The 18,967-nt window shown below is 39.3% G+C and overlaps 1 protein-coding gene across 2 annotated transcripts in view; it reads left to right on the forward strand.

Moving 5' to 3' along the window:
* The window catches only part of slf1 (SMC5/6 complex localization factor 1), a 41,072-nt gene that overhangs the window by 7,831 nt on the left and 14,274 nt on the right, over positions 1–18,967 (forward strand). For both annotated transcript variants that reach the window (XM_088336396.1, XM_088336395.1), the window contains exons 6-17: positions 1,093–1,215; positions 1,295–1,360; positions 1,801–1,947; positions 2,639–2,808; positions 3,008–3,142; positions 3,261–3,414; positions 3,489–3,654; positions 3,803–3,948; positions 4,374–4,462; positions 9,722–9,795; positions 15,985–16,077; positions 18,362–18,544. In XM_088336396.1, coding sequence (XP_088192522.1) covers positions 1,093–1,215; positions 1,295–1,360; positions 1,801–1,947; positions 2,639–2,808; positions 3,008–3,142; positions 3,261–3,414; positions 3,489–3,654; positions 3,803–3,948; positions 4,374–4,462; positions 9,722–9,795; positions 15,985–16,077; positions 18,362–18,544 — 1,546 coding nt within the window. The remainder of the gene's footprint in view (positions 1–1,092; positions 1,216–1,294; positions 1,361–1,800; positions 1,948–2,638; positions 2,809–3,007; positions 3,143–3,260; positions 3,415–3,488; positions 3,655–3,802; positions 3,949–4,373; positions 4,463–9,721; positions 9,796–15,984; positions 16,078–18,361; positions 18,545–18,967) is intronic.

Genomic DNA, 18,967 nt, shown 5'->3' on the forward strand with positions numbered 1-18,967 from the left:
GTCCAGACCTACAAATACCTGGGTGTGCAGCTGGACAACAAACTGGACTGGACTGCCAACACAGAAGCTCTATGTAGGAAAGGGCAAAGCCGACTTTACTTCCTCAGAAGGCTGGCCTCCTTCAACATCTGCAAAAAGCTCCTGAAAATATTCTATGAGACAGTAGTGGCAAGCGCCCTCTTCTATGCGGCAGCGTGTTGGGGAGGCAGCGTCAAGAAGAAGGATGCCTCTCGTCTCAATAAACTGGCTAGGAAAGCGAGCTCTGTTGTGGGCAAAGAGCTGGACAGCCTAACAACAGTAGCTGAGAGACAGGCACTGAAAAAGCTGAGGTCAATCATGGACAATCCATCGCATCCGCTTCACAGCATTATCTCCGGACAGAAGAGCAGTTTCAGTGACAGACTGCTGTCACTGTCTTGTACTACGGACAGACTGAAGAGATCTTTTCTTCCTCATGCCATGAGGCTCTTTAACTCCACCCGGCAGAGTAAAGGCCCACATTAAACCACACCACCTACATTGGATATTACCGAATCTTACTGCATTATGTGTTCTGTGTAGCACTATTTAGTTACTCTATATAACATGCTAAAGTGGGCATTTGCACGTCACACTGGGTATTTGTATATTGTATTCTTTTGGCTTTATTATTGTATTGTTCTCAGCTCAGGGATGCTGCTGGAAATGTGAATTTCCCTTAGGGGATGAATAAAGTATCTATCTATCTATCTATCTATCTATCTTTTCACAACCGATTCGTAGGCTACCCTGGGGCTCTTTGGAGGATCCCTAGTGCCTGTGGGCACCACATTGGTGACCCCTACACATCGATGTTATTGAGCATGGTGCTGGTAACCTGAGTATAAAACAATTGTGATTATTTTATTTATTAATTAAGTACTAGTCGAAGGTCAGTTATTGTGCAAGCCATCGTATGTACGGTAACTGAGCGATTGTATTAAGTAATTAATTTACTCTTTCCTAAGCCACATGTTTAACATGTGTTTTTGTAACTCACCAGTAATTTATATCAAAAACATTTAAAAAGTGATTATTTGAAATATATATTTTTTTTTATTTACATTTTGACAGAGCAATTTGTCTGACAGGAAGTCAGACATAATAGACAATACCGAAGCTGAGGCAGCTATTGATGGGGATGTTGACTTTTCTAAACTGGAGTTAGATCTCAGGGACTACGCCATCGAACAGGAGGTGTGCAAGTTTTTTTTTGTTTCGTTTTGTTTTTGCAAAAAGTGTAATGAGATGTTTTATCTAATGATTCATTCTTTAGAGACGCCCAAGACTGCTCTTCTTTGAATTTCTTGACAAACACGATCCCCATCGTCTTGTGACACAGGTAGGAGTTTCCCCTTCTTTTGTTGGCAGTCTACAATGTTGTACAGCCCTAGGATAACCATCTGTTTCGTTAAGAAGATCAGGTCATTCAATTTCCTTTATGTCAGCCCTCATTTTATTGGAATGTGACATTGAGAACAGTGGCGCCTTTGCTTCAGGTCATCAGTTTAATCACCACTGTCAGCTGATCTTAGAGTTTTGATTGGCATACCTATTAACTTTACTGTCTTTGTCTGTATCTATCCCCGTAGATCAGATTGCATTTAGTAATTGTATATTTCTATTTTCTACCCTCAGAATCCATAAGATATTGAGTAAGACCTAATAGTTGGCGATGAACTTAGGATGGCCAATCACATTCAATTTCCATTACCCTTCGGGCTTTATCTTTACCTTTTTCTATTGCAGCCTTTTTATGTTTCCCTCTTTTCCTATTGTCAGACCTCTGAAACAGACTTCATCAACGTTGGCACTATGATAAAGTGTGGACTCTTCAGCGAAGCATTGGATGAAATCCAATGTAGAATGTTCCCAGGGGTTCTGCCACCAGCACCATATCTGGTGTCTCTGATTGAATACGCCCAACAGGTAAGGCTAAAGTCTGTTTCACTGTGTCGATGCCCATCTATAGAATTCAGCTTCAGGGTGCCAAATGTCACAGAAATGTCACCAATTAAAATTATGTTTGATAGTCACCCGAGATTTGGACATTAATCTCTTCTGAGGTGAAGTGAATTTTTTCGTATAGTGGGGATAGGAAGGGTAATTAGCTCCAAACCCCAGGTAACCCAGACAAAAACATTAAAGAAAACTAAACAGTATTAAGTAAGTACTACTTATGTGTAAAATACATGCATATTATTAAATAACATAAACAAATCTACATACTGTATACAGCTATCCTCCATGTCACAAGTCCATAACTCAAGTATAAGCCGAGCCCTTTACAAAGGATACAAGTTGTTTCAATGCACCTTGCGTCAACTACATTTTGCAGTACCTCTATCAGGTTGGTCAAATAGACTTAATTAAGCAATACTGACACCTTTATATCTATTAATCTATTATCTGCACTGCTTTGGTGTGATTTAAAATTTTGGGCATGAGAAAGAACTTACTGTTTATGTAGTATTGTGAAGAAAATACTGTTAAGAGCGGCTGAAAGACATATTATTCTACACAATATAGTAAAAACATCATAAGATGGTGACAGCGTATCCCGGGGTCTACTGTACTGGGTATTTTATGTTGTTTTGGTATCGTTTTTTTTTTGTCTCAGGGAAGGGCCAGTGCCGTCTTCTTGAGGAGTTTCCATCAAATACTGCATAGCTTGTTAATTAGCAACCCACCTTGGCTGGCTCCTGCCAATGTGAAGAAATATTACAGTCAGATCTTGCAGTGCCCACGCTGCAAGATGGGCCAGTGGCCTTTCCTCGAAACGGCCATCAGGTAATCTTAATTATCATTTACTGTTTGATGGCGATCGCCTGACTAGTCTTGGGCGTCTGCCTTTCACTATAAATTCAATTGTGATAGCCTTTAATTCCAAGATCAGCCTTAAACGGGATGTTTTTGGGGAGTTGAGAATGAAAGTTGAGACACTGTTCTATGCTTCCTCCCTCCCCCCTATTTATGTATATTCCTATAGGTACTGCCTGTCAAGTGAGACCACTTGTCACAAATTCTCTGGGCCAGCACATCCAACTCTCTTGCTCTTCCACAGTGACATGCTGGCCTTTTTTCTCAAACTCTTCCAAGGAGAACTCTTTTCAGTCAATGCAGGGTACAGACATGGCATCCTCTTTAAAATTTAGTCCATATGAAGATTATCTCTGTAAACTAAAAGTTGCATAATAGGTGCTTTAGATATTTCAAGGTGAACTCCCCCTTGTTTTTTTTAGGAATTTCAGGCAACTTCTGGAACCAGGAGTATATCAGGGATCAACATCAGGAGCTTTGTTATATGAAACCTTTTGGACAGTGTGGGAACGCTCAACTCTGCTGTCGCCTGCTGTAAAAAAGCTTGTACAACTCCTGGTCCAGGCAGCCTCTAGCGTAAATATATTCAATTGTGGGTGATAATTGCGGTAATCTGGCATGAACTTGTATGTCTCTCATTTTGTCGAAAGGACCAGACTGAAAGCAGCAGCATCCTTGTGACCGTGCTATCCATCCTGCTGGACCTTTTGTCAGTGTTGGTTGAGTTTTGGTGTACTCAGCACTTCAAACTAAACCAAAACCTTGTGGAGAAAGGACTTAAAGACTTAGCAGAATACTTTGCCTGCACAAGCCAACGTAAGGAGTCAATACAGATGCTGTATGAAATGTACACGGATGAATGATGTTGGTAACAGATCTGTTTTAATATTAATTGCAGGTGTGTTCATTCAGTTACCAAAACTGTTTATACTGTGTATGACCTTTCATTATTTATGTCCTGTAGATCTGTCTACAACAGTCCTTACTGAGATGGTTGCCAGAATTTCCACAACTAGGCTTAAACTAGCATTGGTTGATGCCATTTTCCGGAACATCTGCTGCGGCATTGGATTTACAGTGGGGGATGGACCTCTCTCCCTCAAAAAATTGGTATGTGTTTTAACCCCCAAAAAGTATTTGTAATTCTATTGAAAAACTCGCATGTTAGTTGTATTATGGTGAGTTAAAGGGATACCCAAATTATAAAACATACAAAATGTGAGAAAATAGTATGTTTTTATTTAGAAAAAAAGCCAACTATGCACTTTTATTACCTTTTGACTATCATCTACCAGGCAGTTGTAGTTTCCTCACAAATTATTTCTATCTAGCAGCTATACCCTTTTTATCTGAATTCACAGTCCAAAACAAAAAAAAGACAACATGTCTATGGTCTATATTAAATTATTGCATGCAACCACAGATGCTAAGAATAAACTTGCAGATTTTTTTTAAATTCATCGTAAGTATGAATGTGATTAATCTACTCCCTTTGCCTCTCACTTCGTTTCTGCGCTTGTATGACATTTTGACAGTTGCAATCATACCTGCCTGCACTGGAACGTTTAGCTCAGAGTGATCATTGGATGGGGCGCACCACCTGCAGTCTGGACAAAAACTGCATGTAAGTTACCGTTTACATTCCCTCTTCAATCTCATTGGAAACACTATTCTGAAAAACATGAGTCAGAAGAAGATGCCAATTATAATATGGTGTGATGCAGAGCTATCAAATCATTTTAAACAAATATACTGTTGACCCATGGATGCAGGGTCACCGCATTAGGACGTTTTCATTTTTTGTCGAAAAAGATTCTTTCAGGACCCACTTTATGGCATTTTCCCCACTATTCGACAACAAATTTACAACCATGGAAATGAAGCTTGAGATGATCAAGAAATATGAAGTTGGCCAATAAACCGTTATCCTTGCTAAGTTTCATGGCTGTAACTCATGGACAATTGGGACTATAATAGAAATTAGGGAACAAAATATTCTAAGGGCATGACTATTTTTGGAAGTAGAAATTTTAAAATCTGTTTAATTTATAATCCGTTGTTGCGGCTTCCCCCCATTACTCCACTTGAACATCTTAAGTAACGTCTCCGAAAGGTAAATCAAATTAGATTTTTCTCTTACATGTACATTTATTTCTAACATTAGGAGTGAATAATTTATAATCTTTTAATTTAATGTTTTTATCTTGGGCTCTGGTGATTCGGAATGCATTACCTAATTACCATGGGTTTCTATACCCTGCCATATGGCGATTTCACTTTGCGATCCCTACCTCAAAACAGATTAATGTTGTGTTCTGGGGGTCTACTGTACATCCTATATCAATTTTGTCTCTAAATATGGCTTGCCTTTCAAAAGGCATAATAGAGCAGCAAAAAACGTGAGTCTAACAGAACAAAAGAACACCTTGGAAGAGGTGTGTGTGTGCGTGTGCATGTGAAAGAGATGTGGAGCATGGAAACAGAGGTCAGTCAGAGCTTGAAGAGTTGGCATGTGATGGGTCATGCTGGGATCTTATCTGTGCACGCTGGTTGACTGAAGATATACCGAGAGATTTTGCGCACGCTCTTGCATACACACAAACTGTCCTCGGGGCTTCTAATGAATCCGCTGACTCAGCTTTCAGCCTCATCTCTACCTTTCATAATTCTCTCTCATATTAAATCGTTGTCATCGCCAATGGAATAACACACTCAGTCTCACCATCCTTCTATTGATACCCCATACTAGGCATCTGCTGTTCTATCAACGGGTAGTTGGCCTGGAGAGGGCCAAGAGTCACCAGGGAGTAGGTTCATAGAAAGGCTACTAGTTCATGCATTGGCCATATTCTATCTCTCGGTCTCTCTCTCCTAGTTATCCTACCTCATTGCACCACTCGCCTCCTCTCAGCTGCCAATTCAAAGCTTACGTTTCAGTCGTTCTTACACACGAAGGCGGCGCGAACGAGTAAAAGCAATGTGCGTGTTGGAGATAAAGAAGTGCCGAGGGCCACGCAGAAATCATTTGACCCTGAAAGAAAGAATGAAATTAAAATGACAAAGTGTATTATGAATCGAGAACAGAAACCCAAAGGAAATCTTGCTTCTTTCATTTCATGGATGAAGGCTGTTCAGGTGTATTTATTTAGGGATTCTTGACTGGCTCTCATAATCAATTAACACATCTTCAGTCTAGAAATCTTTTCAGACGAGTCAGTCTTGCTCTGTGTTATGACTGATTTCAAAAGCCCTTTATGTCAAATATCTTTGGTGTTTACTGTTGGATCCATTGGCATTGAGGGCAACATATAAATAGGGTGAATTGGACTGCAGCTTGTGAGAATATATTCTAGCAATTATTTCTATACTTAGAGTACAAGATGACATTTTGAAGAAAAATGTTGGATTCTTAAAAGGAGCTCAAACATGTGACCTTGTCAAACTTGATTGATATGAGAATTTAACTTGGTATCAAATGCATCACAGTTCTGAAATGCACGCTAGCTGTTGAAGCAAAACAAACTTTTGTAAATGGAAATAAATGTAATTTTATTATATATTACCATTTTTGCCACCTCTTCATTTCTATACAAACGACACAATGTTTTGCTTTTTTTGGACCAATTGATTTTATCCATGGACAAAAATGAAAAATATTCTTCAAAATCATTCAAAAATCTACTATTGTGTAGTTTTGAGTTCTCGTTAGTAGTATGAAGCCATAATACATACATGTGTTCAAGAGGTTGACCCATTATCAGGCGGGCCGATTATCGGCACTGATATTTGTGAATGTGACGGATATCGGTATATGCGTTTTTATTAATGTACTGGCTGATTATTAAGGCTCTTTAAAGCAGTACAGCTCTTTCCATTACTCTGACTTCTCCAGTCCCCTTCTCTTCTCCCCGATCCTGTGCCTTCTGATTGGATAAGCAACAGGGGCAGAGCCACTAAACCAGAAGCTTTTTCCAACTGCAAACAGCTTTGCCAACTCCCCGACATGACGGCATTGACAGCATTGTAATGCCCCTATATAAAGATGCACACAGTAGCTGATGTCTGATTGCAGATTTCATAAACAAATAACAAGACTGACTGACAGCTGAACATCTCCACCAGTCTCCTCCCTCCTCCTTGATGTCACGTCTCCCTTAAAGGGTCCATCGTAAACATAAACAAAAGCAACTAAAGTAACAGACATTACAATCTCGAGATTTTTCAAAGTTTGTGGTAGAAAGGGTTTTTGTGATTTAGAGATGGCGTAAAAAGTGCCGTTAACTTGTTTTAAGGTAGCAGGTTCAGGTGGAGACTAATTGATTAGCTCTTATGACATTAATCCGTCAATCTGGTTCTAAAACAGGAGTGCCCACATTTTTTAATTTGTGAGCTTCGTTTAATTTTCCATTACTTTTTGCACTTTTTGTTTTGAGTTATTTTAAGTCTTGTAGGTTGTATTGGCATTTTTATTTATTCATATATTGTAAAAAAAATAATCAGGAAGCTATTTATGTACGTTTATACATGTTGCTGCTAAGCCTTATTTTATTTCCTGCACTGTTTGTTTATGGTTTATGTGAAATATTAGTCATGTTAGTTTTGTTGTAATTCTAAGTTTTTTAATGGAAAGGGTTTCAGGGAGCTATAAAGTTTTATTTGAAATTATAACAAATAATCTCTGTTTCTTTTTCAAGGTTGCCGCGATTCTTTGAAAAGTCTTAAAAGGCATTGAATTTATTATTCTAAAAATAAGGCTTTAATGGGCATTAAACTTTCTTTAATCCGATTTCCGAAAGTCTTAAAAATGCGAACGCATTAATGAGATTTATATTTTTTTGAACTAAAAAGATTTAGTAACATTTATCAATTCACCGTTTTACTTTCGTAGCAACATCCCGTGACCACAAAAACGGATTTATCAAAATGTTCATGTGGTTTTAATCAGACATTTCAGAGCAGACGCATGTCCTAGGTCTACCCATTATACACATAGCAACTTCCGACAGAGATGTTCACTTTGGACCATGGGAAAGTGTAAAATTAATGGCAAGTGGCTGTCCAAATAATTTTTTTTTTGCCATATCGGTTGATCCCTAATGTGTACTAATAAATACGTTTTTGTACAACTTTTACACATTGGGAGTGAAATGTGACTATTGTTCCTTATTTGTGATGTATGTATTGGCCGGCATTTTCTTCTCAAAATGTTTTATTTAAAGCTCCGAACGCAATCAAATATTTCTTGATTAACATATTTTCCAGGCTTTATGTATTTGGCACACTAGATTATGTAATTATTAAATTGTGCTCTTTGTCGTACTCCAGAATGATTGCAATACACTTCTTGTTCACTTAAGCACTTCATTACTTCATTAACGGCCGTCAGTTCTCTGATCACTTCACAATCTAGCTTTGTGCCTTCGTCTTTTTCGGACACCAACAACGTGGATCAATACTTCTATTACCACGGATACCAGTTCTCTGCTTAAAATTTCCAAAATGACTGACCATTCAAAAAGCTAAAATTGGGTCGAAAGGGAAGGCAAATTTATCTCACATTTTGGTCGAGGGCGAAGTTGGTCAAGGGTGGAGGGGTTCAAAAGCTGAGCCATCTCAGTACAATATCCCCTCGCTATACCGATTGTGCTGGTTCATAGATTTTTATCATGCATTATGTTCTGCATTCTGATTAAGAGTAGGTATTGGTAAAACATAAATACATGTTTACAGGTACTGTATACATTAGGCCTACTTTGATTTGTCAAACAAATACCTGGGCCTGAAAATGGCTTTTTCTTAAGTTTCAATATTTGATTGTACACAAATTGTAAAGCATAAATAAAAGTTTCGCCGACATGAATTTTACCTTACATGGGTTATTTTTTGGAACAAAATCCCCGCAATAAATGAGGTTACACTGTATCCGCTTCTTGCTCAAGGCCACTTTGACATTGTTCCTTCTCAGGCTCCACTTCAAATCTATGTCTAAGACAACTTGAGCCAAGTCTCCTTGATATTGTCCAGGTTTTAGTGAATGATACACTTCTATCAAACACGCAAGTGTGTTTTAACATGTTGCTCTAGATGTAGAAAAAAAAACTTAAAGCCAGCCAAATTGTGTCACCACTCACCGTACACCTTATCAACCAGTCTTCATGGAAAGGTTTTCTGAATGTGTGACTCTTCCCAACCCTAGGACTCCATTTTTCAAACCTAAACTCGACCCACACACCGAGCGTATAGCTCGTGTCTCCTCAGCCTTGTCCCCGCTAATAACAAGCAACGTGACAGGACGTGTTTCTTCCTCACTGCTGGGAGCTTCTTCCTGCCTTCTGAAACAAGCCAATTACCAACGAACAAGCTGCCTTCCTGTAATACTGATAGCATTTCGCTTCAGCGCAATACACACGCGCACACCTGCCAGACACCGTGCAGGCGGATCCCACATACCCGCTCGCAGGACTAGTGACAGCCCACAGCTATTAGCACGCCACTACTTTGAAGAGGCTTCACTTTCTTTCACTAGTTATTCCCCTTAATGTGCTCACTCGCCTAGAAATCTCTGTGTCTGCATTTGAGGCGTTAAGTAGGAGGGAAAGTGCTTCGGAGGGGGAAAAAAGGCACGTGTTTAGGTGAATATGTGTGTCTCGAACAGGAGGGGTGTGGAAGATTGATATAATAGAGTGCCAAGAGAAATTCATTTGCTAATGGGGATTGATGGATGTACCCCAATGTCTCACGCCACCATGGTGAAATGGCCAGTCATTGAAACTTTAGACTTGTAAATGTGAATCATGAGTAATTTTTGAGTGAATTAGTACTTAGTGTATTCATCCTTATTTTCATAAAAACCCTTTGACTGTGTCCTTTGTGTCCTGTACAGGTCTCTGAGTCCATCGGAAAATGAATCGGTAAAGGAATACTCTCTGAGAGGTTTCGACAAAGTTAATGCAGCAGGTAGATTTCACACACGCATATACACGCACACACACACACACAAAACGCTTTGGCTGTCGATGTGGCTGCACATTTGCAAGAAGTGGGTTTTTAATGAACTGCTTCACTGCACTGCACCGCACCGAGTCATCAATAAAGAGAGCTATGACGGTGGTGTCGCCACTTTGCGCATAATGAAAATGTGTAATGCATGGAGATGTACATTACGTCAACTCTTAAGATGGCTGTACTTTACAGTTATGCTTTTTTTGCTGGATCTTGTGTAGTTATGAGTTCTCGTTAGTAGTATGAAACCATAGCACATGTGTACCCATATTGATGGAAAAATAAACTACAGTATAACCCGGGGATATGGACTCCTACTACAACGATTTCACTTTACGATGTGGATTAAGAGTTTTTTTTTTTTTTACTCCTCTTAACGGTATTATCCCCACTATACGACATCAACAAAAAGTTATTTTGCATGCCCAAAAATTGACAAAATTCAAACTTTGTTCGACGTCATATAAAATGCTGGTCTGCTTTTAGTTTGCCCCAAGGCAAATTCAGATATGCTTTTGGCTGCTCAACCCAGGCCTGCGGCTATTAAAGCCTGAATCAGCCAGAGCCCAACCAATTAACTTTATTTCAGGGACGGAGCCCGAAGAAAACACAAATGTTCACATTTTATTGAAGAGGAGTCGGGAGGAAGAAGGATGATTCTAGCCGACTGTTACTAGATAGATAGATAGATACTTTATTCATCCCCGCAGGGAAATTCACAATTCCAGCAGCATCCCTTCGCTGAGAACAATACAATTATAAAGCAAAAGGAATACAATATAAAAATACCCAATGTGACGTGCTAATACCCACTGTAGCGTGTTGTATAGAGTATTTAAATAGTGCTACATAAAATACACACTGCAATAAAAGTACGGTAATATGCAATGTAGGGGGTGTGGTTTAATGTGGGCCTTTACTGCGCCGGGTGGAGTTAAAGAGCCTCATGGCATGAGGAAGAAAAGATCTCTTCAGTCTGTCCGTTGTACAAGACAGTGACAGCAGTCTTGCTCTTCTGTCTGTGTAGTGGATTTGATGAATTGTCCATGATTGACCGCAGCTTTTTCAGTGCCCGTCGCTCGGCTACTGTTGTCACTATGTACTATATATACCATTTTATTGTTTTTTTCTGTAGCACTGGGGGTTTTGAACACATTAGCTAATTATCATTGGGTTATCTTCCCCGCCATACGGCAATTTCATTTTGCAATCCACACCTCAGAACGTATTATTGTACGGCGGGGGGTCGACTCTATTGCACAAACATCTTCACTTCAAACCCCAAAGCTGTACAAACTTTAAAGATTCCAATGTAAACGAAGAACAAATGAAAATACATTGGACACCAATATGTTTTTCGCACAAACAATATGCACGTTAGCGTTTACTATTTCCCCTCACACCTCTTTTATTGGGATATTAAATGCAGCAATTAGAGGAGCACGGCAGATATGCATCAGCTACACCGGCGGAACTTCCTACAATTAAAGCCGTGGCACTCGGTGTGAACTCTCTAAGGTGTCAAAGCTCATATCTCCCCTGCTTCACCTGATCAGAAAGGCCCCATGCTGGAGGGGAGGAGGTGAAGGAGAGCAGTAGGGGGTGAGAGCTGAGGGAGCACTGAGGCTTTTGGCGTGTGTTGTTTTTCCGCTACGTGACGTCTATACCAATGCGGTGGGTATTAATTTTTGATGAACCATTGGCACAGCGTTCTCCCCTCTCGCCCTCTCATCCCCGTTTGCTTCCTTCCCCCCTTTTGCTTCCTTTCTCTCGCAGCTTTCACCCACATGTATAAACGTATACGTATCTTCTGTGTCGCCTCAACGGAACCCCTGTGTCTTTGTCAAAGTAGCAGGCAAGGGTAGTGGGATTATTATTTTTTTCTCTGCCATGAAGTTCTCTGTTTGAATTCCATAGTTTGTGGATGCTCAGCAGAGATTTTGCCTGGAAAATGTGTCACTGAGCATGGAATAGTTTGTGTTAATCTTCTTGTTCTACCAGCAAAAAAGATTTAGTGTTAATAATTAATCTGCATTTTATATTGCAAAGTTTCTTATAAGCCATTAGTTTGTAAAAGCAAAATATAAAAAACCAGGGTGGCGTTTTATCAAGCTTCGCCGTGATGGTCATATCAAATCTGAGCATGGATTTTAACTATTTGTGAAAAGCTATCAACATTCAAGGTGCACTTGACGCTAGGCAACTCATGCTGTGCTGAGGCACGCTTGACACGGATAGTCCGGGTTGCTTGATGAGCGTGAGCACTGTGTTCCCGTATTCAGTTTCCAGGCATCCAAACGAAGGTTGATGTTCATTGAAGTAGATAGTGAGCGTGTTTCTAGAGCCTGTAGACCAGGTGTAGGCAAAGTACAGTCTGCGGGACACATACGGCTTATTCCTAATCCGGGCCACCGAATGGAAATACAATATTCCCTCGGCGTTCGAGTTTCTCTGTGCATTGCGAATTTTGTTTCTATTATAGGTTCCACTGATAGATTTGTATTTAGCTGAATCCCAGCATCACTTTACAAACTTCTTTACACTAAAAATATCAGTGAACTGCCTTATATTTCCTAGCCGCTGACCCGAGCATTCCAAATGATTAGTTTACATGTCTAGTGTAAAACGATTAACCCCATTTACATGCCTTTTGCAAGCAAACTAATAGAGGGCAAGCACGAGCAATATCATCATATGCCACGCATATGGTATGTGCATATGTGCATCACATCATCACGCAAATGGAAGTCTTATCTGCGTTTGAACTTTTGACATTGAATAACGAATGATTTCATTTCTGCAACTCGGTGCGTCTTATTTGTTTTCTGTCACGCCCCCCCCTCGGAAGAAGAAATCCTGTCGCACGCCACCGAGAGGGTCTACACCACTCGGTGTGTCTACACTATACACTGTGTGGAGTAAACAAAACACTGCCAATGAGAATGCCACTGCTCCCTAGTGAAATGGGGGTGCAATTGCACTTTATTATAGGAAAGTTAACAAAAAAATGCACCTGTGCCTCTCTTTCAAAGCCTCAGTATTTAGAACCACTGCTTTAGTAGTACAAACCTCTCTTCCTTGCTCTTGTTTTTCAAACGTGTGTTCCATTGCAGCATCCCATCTGTTTACAAGGTGTACTCTTACCTCGCTTGCCAGAAGCAGACTCACACTATATATAGATGGATAAAACTGTGTTTTTTCGCCTCAGGAGCAGAAAAATGAACCACTACACATAAGTGAGCTGGAGTTTGCACTGATCATTTGTCTCTGTACTAAAAGTTCAGAGTGCTTGTGGCGTAAAAATATCACGAATGGGAACATCAGGAATAAGCACAAGTAAACAGTTACCCTATTATGTATATGGTTCTTACTTCATGGAAATGTATTTAATTTGGGTGGTTATGTAACGGATTACCAGAAAAAAATACTGTAGAACAAATGTAATATATTTGAATCTTGAAATATGGGTATTTTTTATATAGTACTTGGCAAATAATGATTTTTTAACACATGCTTTAAAAACATTTGCTTACAGGCCAAGGCACACTTAACAGGAGTACAATATTTTTGGCTGCGGGATGTGAGCTCAACACTCACTTTGAACATTTCTATTAAAGTGTGAAACTGAGAATTTATAGAAAGGACAGGCGGATTTATCCTTTCTGTGCTTGTAAATGCTGAGTATGCAATTACCCCAATAATAGAAGCGTTGTGTCCAAATTGGAACCATTAAAGTGATTTAACAGAGCGTGGATTGGCCCTGGCATTTGCGGGAATGTGTACACATGGAGTGTAGTGGAATGGGTGTTTAATCACGGCGTTTTAGAGCGCCGTAATGGCACACAACTCTACATAGAACTCGCAGTGCTGCTTACTCATTAGAGGCTGCAGATTTGAGCCAAGCTTTTCAAACCGTCTGTTTGGGCGAGTGTGTGTTGTGGAAATGTTTTTCATTTTGATCATTGTTGGTACCGACGCGTGACAAACATTTGGATCTGTTTTTGTCATAGTTATGATAGTAATCAAAGTTTTAAAAAAATACCAAACAAATTAAATACCTCATGAGGATGAAGGTGTCGAATTTATATCTCCAGAAGTAAAATGCACCATTCATTCATATTCTCTCTTTATTCCTGTCTGTTTGAATTAGAATTTCTGTGTAAGTAAAAAAAGTAAGTGCAAAGTATTTTTTTTTATTATTAAAATGCTTAGAAATAATATATATTTTTCTTTTTATCCTGAATATTAAAAAACATGTCCAAGTTATTTTCACACTCAGATTACAAAGCTTTTAGTTCAGTATGTTTTTCTCAAATATAATTTCAGCAATCATCTTCACTCATTTGTTGTGCATGTATTTTGTATCAATGAAATGAAATGATCTGCATTTATATAGCACTTTTCAAGTCAATGAAGACTTCCCAAAGCGCTTCACATTTATCCAAGAGCGGCCGTGCAAGGCGCCAACCTGCTTATTGCGGGCATTAGGGGTTCAGTGTCTTACCCAAGGACACTTCGACGTGTAACACGGAGGAGCTAGGATTCAAACTGCGATCACTTGATCCCAAGACGAGTGCTTTACCTCCTGTGCTACTGCCACCCCTATGTAATGTGATAGGAATTTACAGACCCTTAAAAAACAGGTTCAACCTCCTAACTTGATACTGTTTTTGTGGTAATAATGATTTGAAACAAAAATTCTGCACTTTTTGGACTATAAGTCACAGTATTGAAAGGCCATCCCAAAAATGTGTTTCTTTTAAATATTACTCATACTGTATATAAAGCCGATTGGACTACAAGGCGCATGAAAGTAAAACTACTGGAAGAGCGAAGGTTGCAAAATAAACTTCTAGAAATAAAAAAAATATTTATCCTAGAATAACGTTGTGGAATCTGTAGGGTTTGTACGAGTGCTTGACACCGTTGAAAAAAAGAATTTTGAATTTTAATTTTAATCTGGCGAATTGAAGAAAAATAAATCAAGTCTGCTTAAAAATGATGCCAACACACCTGCTCTGGTGGCTTCCCTTTGCCATCGCATTTCTTCTTCCCTCGGCACTAACGGCAGCTGGCATAAGTTTATATGGCGTTGTAATGTGAAGCGTAATTACCCCCCATTGCACCCAAGAGGGCAGGTGAAAATACCATGATGCCGGTTACTGGAAAAATACGGAAAGTCCATAAAAAGTGCTTGAATTTATCCATTAGAGTTGTAAGAATTCTGAATCTGGTTTCACCATTAAAATGAACTGATTTATTTATAAATAGTTGCTGTCTATATTATGCATTTTCAATACTATTTACCATATCTTCTGGTCTATAAAGCTTGAAAGGCACACTTTCAAATTGCTGGCAAATTTCAAGTTTATAGGTAGTCTGGAAAATACGATGATTTTGCTCTTTCAACAGTCCAATAAAAGAAGCATTTTCTTTTAATGCACTTGTTTCCTCACTTGGTGCCTCTGACTACCACCCATTCAAAACATCCTCGTCTTTTTGCCTAAACCCACTGGAGTGAAGCTCTGTAGAGGCCCGATGTCCTGCAGAGAGCTACTAAAGCATTTACCCGAGCTTTTTTGTGCTGTGATAAACTGCCATGCACAGAACCACTCATGCTTGTCCTTTGAGGTCCGGTTATACACGCAAAGAGCTGACTACAGTCCAATATATATATGCCTGTTTTAAGGTTGCATTAGAAGAAATGAAGGATTGAGCAGAAAAGCAAAACAGTATTTAAAAATCTTCGATCCAATCCATCAGTTTACTGTAACCTGCTAATTAAACTCCTTTGGCAACAGTGTTGAGGCCCAGTGGGGCGTTTGAACCCAGGATGAGTGAGGAATCTTTTTGGCGGTTTTGTGAGGGGGCTGCCTACCAGAATCAGCTTTCAAACAGGAAAATGTGAAACAGGACTCAGGACTACTCATCTGCTCTCTATCAAACCTGTTATAACTTTTGGAGTGAAATTAACTCTAACTCTTAAAATCTTTCAACCCCATCTTTTTCCCTCTGACGTTTTTATCCTAAAGCGTTATCTCATTGGCAGCCTTCACTTTTGTAGGTCAGCCGTGTTTTTCGAGAGTCCGTTTTGCCATTTGGATGGAAGATAACTTTAGATATTCCTCTCTCTTGTCATCGAAGGTGAGACCCTCCTCCACAGAGCATGCAAAGGGAACCAAGTGGAAACGGTGCGATACATTCTAGCTTCCCCCGACATCGACGTCAATGTTAAAGGTAGGAATATTTCCCGTGGGTTTGGAGACACCACCAGAATGTATTAACACAGTAGGGTAGGCAAAAAATAAGGATAAATTAAATGTTTGAACACGTCATTGTTGGGTTTAACCTTTAGTTAAATGTAAAGGGCGTGTCTTTTAACAGCGAGCAGGACGGTTTTATAGACTATTTTTAGTGATGACTTTCTTTTGTCTGTTAGGTCAAACATAAATGCTCTTCATCCACGCTGCAGAGTTTTGAAAGGTTTCTGCAATTTTATGACCGTAGTTGAATGGCAAAAAATGAACCTGACGCGCTATGATTTAAGTTGGAAGCACACACTTATCTTAACTCAGCAGTATTGTAAAAGTACATGCAAAAACGATTTTTAAAAACAAAATTGAATTAGGTTTTTATCACAATTCTTTAAAGATGGCGTGTGTTTGAGGGTCCCTTAAAAAGTTGAAGGTCAAATATTTTGTATATCAAGTAAGTGATACTAATGCGCCACTGAGTTCAAAGAACCTTTATACTTTATTTTCGATTGCACCTATCTGTTTTTATCTTTTACCTAGCCTGTTCAGTCATGTTTATTTGTAAAGCCCTTAATCACAAGAAGTCTCAAAAGGGCTGTACAGACAACCAATATGCCATCTACAAAAATTCTATTGTAGGAAAGTCCGCAGGATGCCTTGTTCTACGCGTACAGTCTTTTATAAATGAGACCCCTGAAGTTTTTGTATTCATCGTCACAAGATGTAGCCGCTCAGACGACTTGTGTCTCGGACATTTTGCGACGCTATATTTTTATGGTCAACAATCAAATGTGAGAAGATGCTAGGAAAATTTTTGACGCGGTACAAACCCCCAGAGATAAAAAGTCAAAATGTTATTCGAGCGCATCCAAGAAACGCATGCAAATCATGCGTTACTCATGATTGCAGCCTTAAGTTTTCAAATCCGGCACCCGACCTTCAAGAATTTAATTGGCATTCTTTTCTTATATTACAAAATATTTTCTGGCCATTGTTTCGCTTAAATAGTGCTCATTTTTTTCTTTTTAAATCCGTATTTGCAACCGCTATGCAGAGACTCTAGCATTCGCTGCTAGCGGCCATGTTCACAATGCTAACAATTGTAGTTAAGGTCCGTGACATTAGCATTAGCTGCTAATGTGATGCTAACAGCTATTTGCTAATGCAGCTAGTGGTGCATGTTTTATTTTTAATGTTTATTTTAAAAAAATACTTTAATTCTGTATTAAAACCTACGGGTAAATGTCCAGGTCCATTGTGTCATGATTTAGGCATTGAATTTTCCTTTTAATCAATATTTGCACTCGTTAACATTAGCCATTAATTCATAAACTATTGAATTAAAGTCTAGCGCCTGTGTCCCCAATGGTAACATTAGTAGTTAAGGTCTGTAACATTGACATTATCTGCTAGCGGCTAAAGCAAAGCTAGCCATCATAGAGATGCTATTCACTAATTCAGCTAGTGGCAGTCTTCTTTTAAATTTGTAATTTAAATATTTACTTTAAATTACGACATTTGTGTTAAAACACATATGTAGAGGTCCAGGTCCACGGTGCCATGGTTTAGTTATTATTTATTATTATTTTCGGTCAATATTTGCATTGTTTGTCATTTGTCACAAATTCACAGGCATTTGCGGCCGTGTCCTCAACTCTAGCTTTAGTATTTAAGATCTGTGACTTGGACATTAGCTTCCAAACTGATGCAAGAGGCTAAAGCAAAGCTTGCCAAAGAGATAGTCTTCGCAAATGCAGCTAGCGGCAAAGTGATTTATTTTTTTATTCCAATATTGACTTTAAACAATGACTTCCCTACTGTGTTAGGACACACAGGTGAATGTCTGGGTACATGGTGCTAAGATTTAATTACTTGTTGCATTTTTCTTTTAAATCAATATTTGCATCTTTTAACATCAGGCATTACTGCATAGACACCAGCAATAGTGGCTACCCGCCATGTCCGCAATTTTAGCGTTGGAAGTGTATCTTTCTGACATTGACATTAGCTGCTAATTTGATGCTAGCTCCTCAAGCAAAGTTGGCCAACATAGTAATGGTATTAACTAATGCAACTAGCGGCAACGTTTTTTTTTTCATTCCTAATTTAAATATTTACTTTGAATAATGATTTGTATTTTACTGAACACGTAGACAAATGTTATAGGTGGTGCATGAATGTCCTTGGTGCAACACCCTTGAGATGTAACTCTGACCAAAAAAATGTAACTTTGAAATATAACTAACGTTGCGATGTTTTCTGTTAAGACCATGTTGGCTGGACACCGCTGCACGAAGCATGCAACAACGGCAGCACTGCCTGCGTGGACGCTTTGCTACGTCACAGGCCCATCCCTGTCCTAAATTGTTTGGTAGATGGGCTAAGCCCTCTGCATGATGCCTTACTCAACGGGCACATGGATATCGCTAAAATGCTTCTGGAGGCTGGAGGTGAGTCATCTTCTCGAAGGTCATTCAAACATGTGTTGCTGAGTTCTGTGATTAAGGGGCCTGCCACTTGACATATTCTGGTTTCCTTGCAATCATTTACTGGCATTTTGGTAGCTTCTACCACTAGCTGCTGAAGCGATTTACACCAGGAGTCACACTCCAAGTACTGGCTCTTTTCAGCCACTCCGGGGATGTCCAGCTTTCATTTTCCGTTTGTGACTGGAATATTGGTATCTTTCGGGCTTCCATAGTGTGTTTTCTTAAAATGCACACGTTTCAGCTCCGTTCCAGGCTACGACAATATCTATTGTTGAATAACAGCGTTTGTACGGGTGTTTGGATTCCTTGAAAATGCTTGAATCATGTTTTGTGTTTTTAAGTTGGGAAAAGTGCCTGAATCTTGGGTGAAGTGAATATAAATGC

This window comes from Urocampus carinirostris, chromosome 5 (assembly GCF_059441175.1).
Source record: "Urocampus carinirostris isolate Australia breed hairy pipefish chromosome 5, RoL_Ucar_1.0, whole genome shotgun sequence".
Taxonomy (NCBI): Eukaryota; Metazoa; Chordata; class Actinopteri; order Syngnathiformes; family Syngnathidae; genus Urocampus; species Urocampus carinirostris.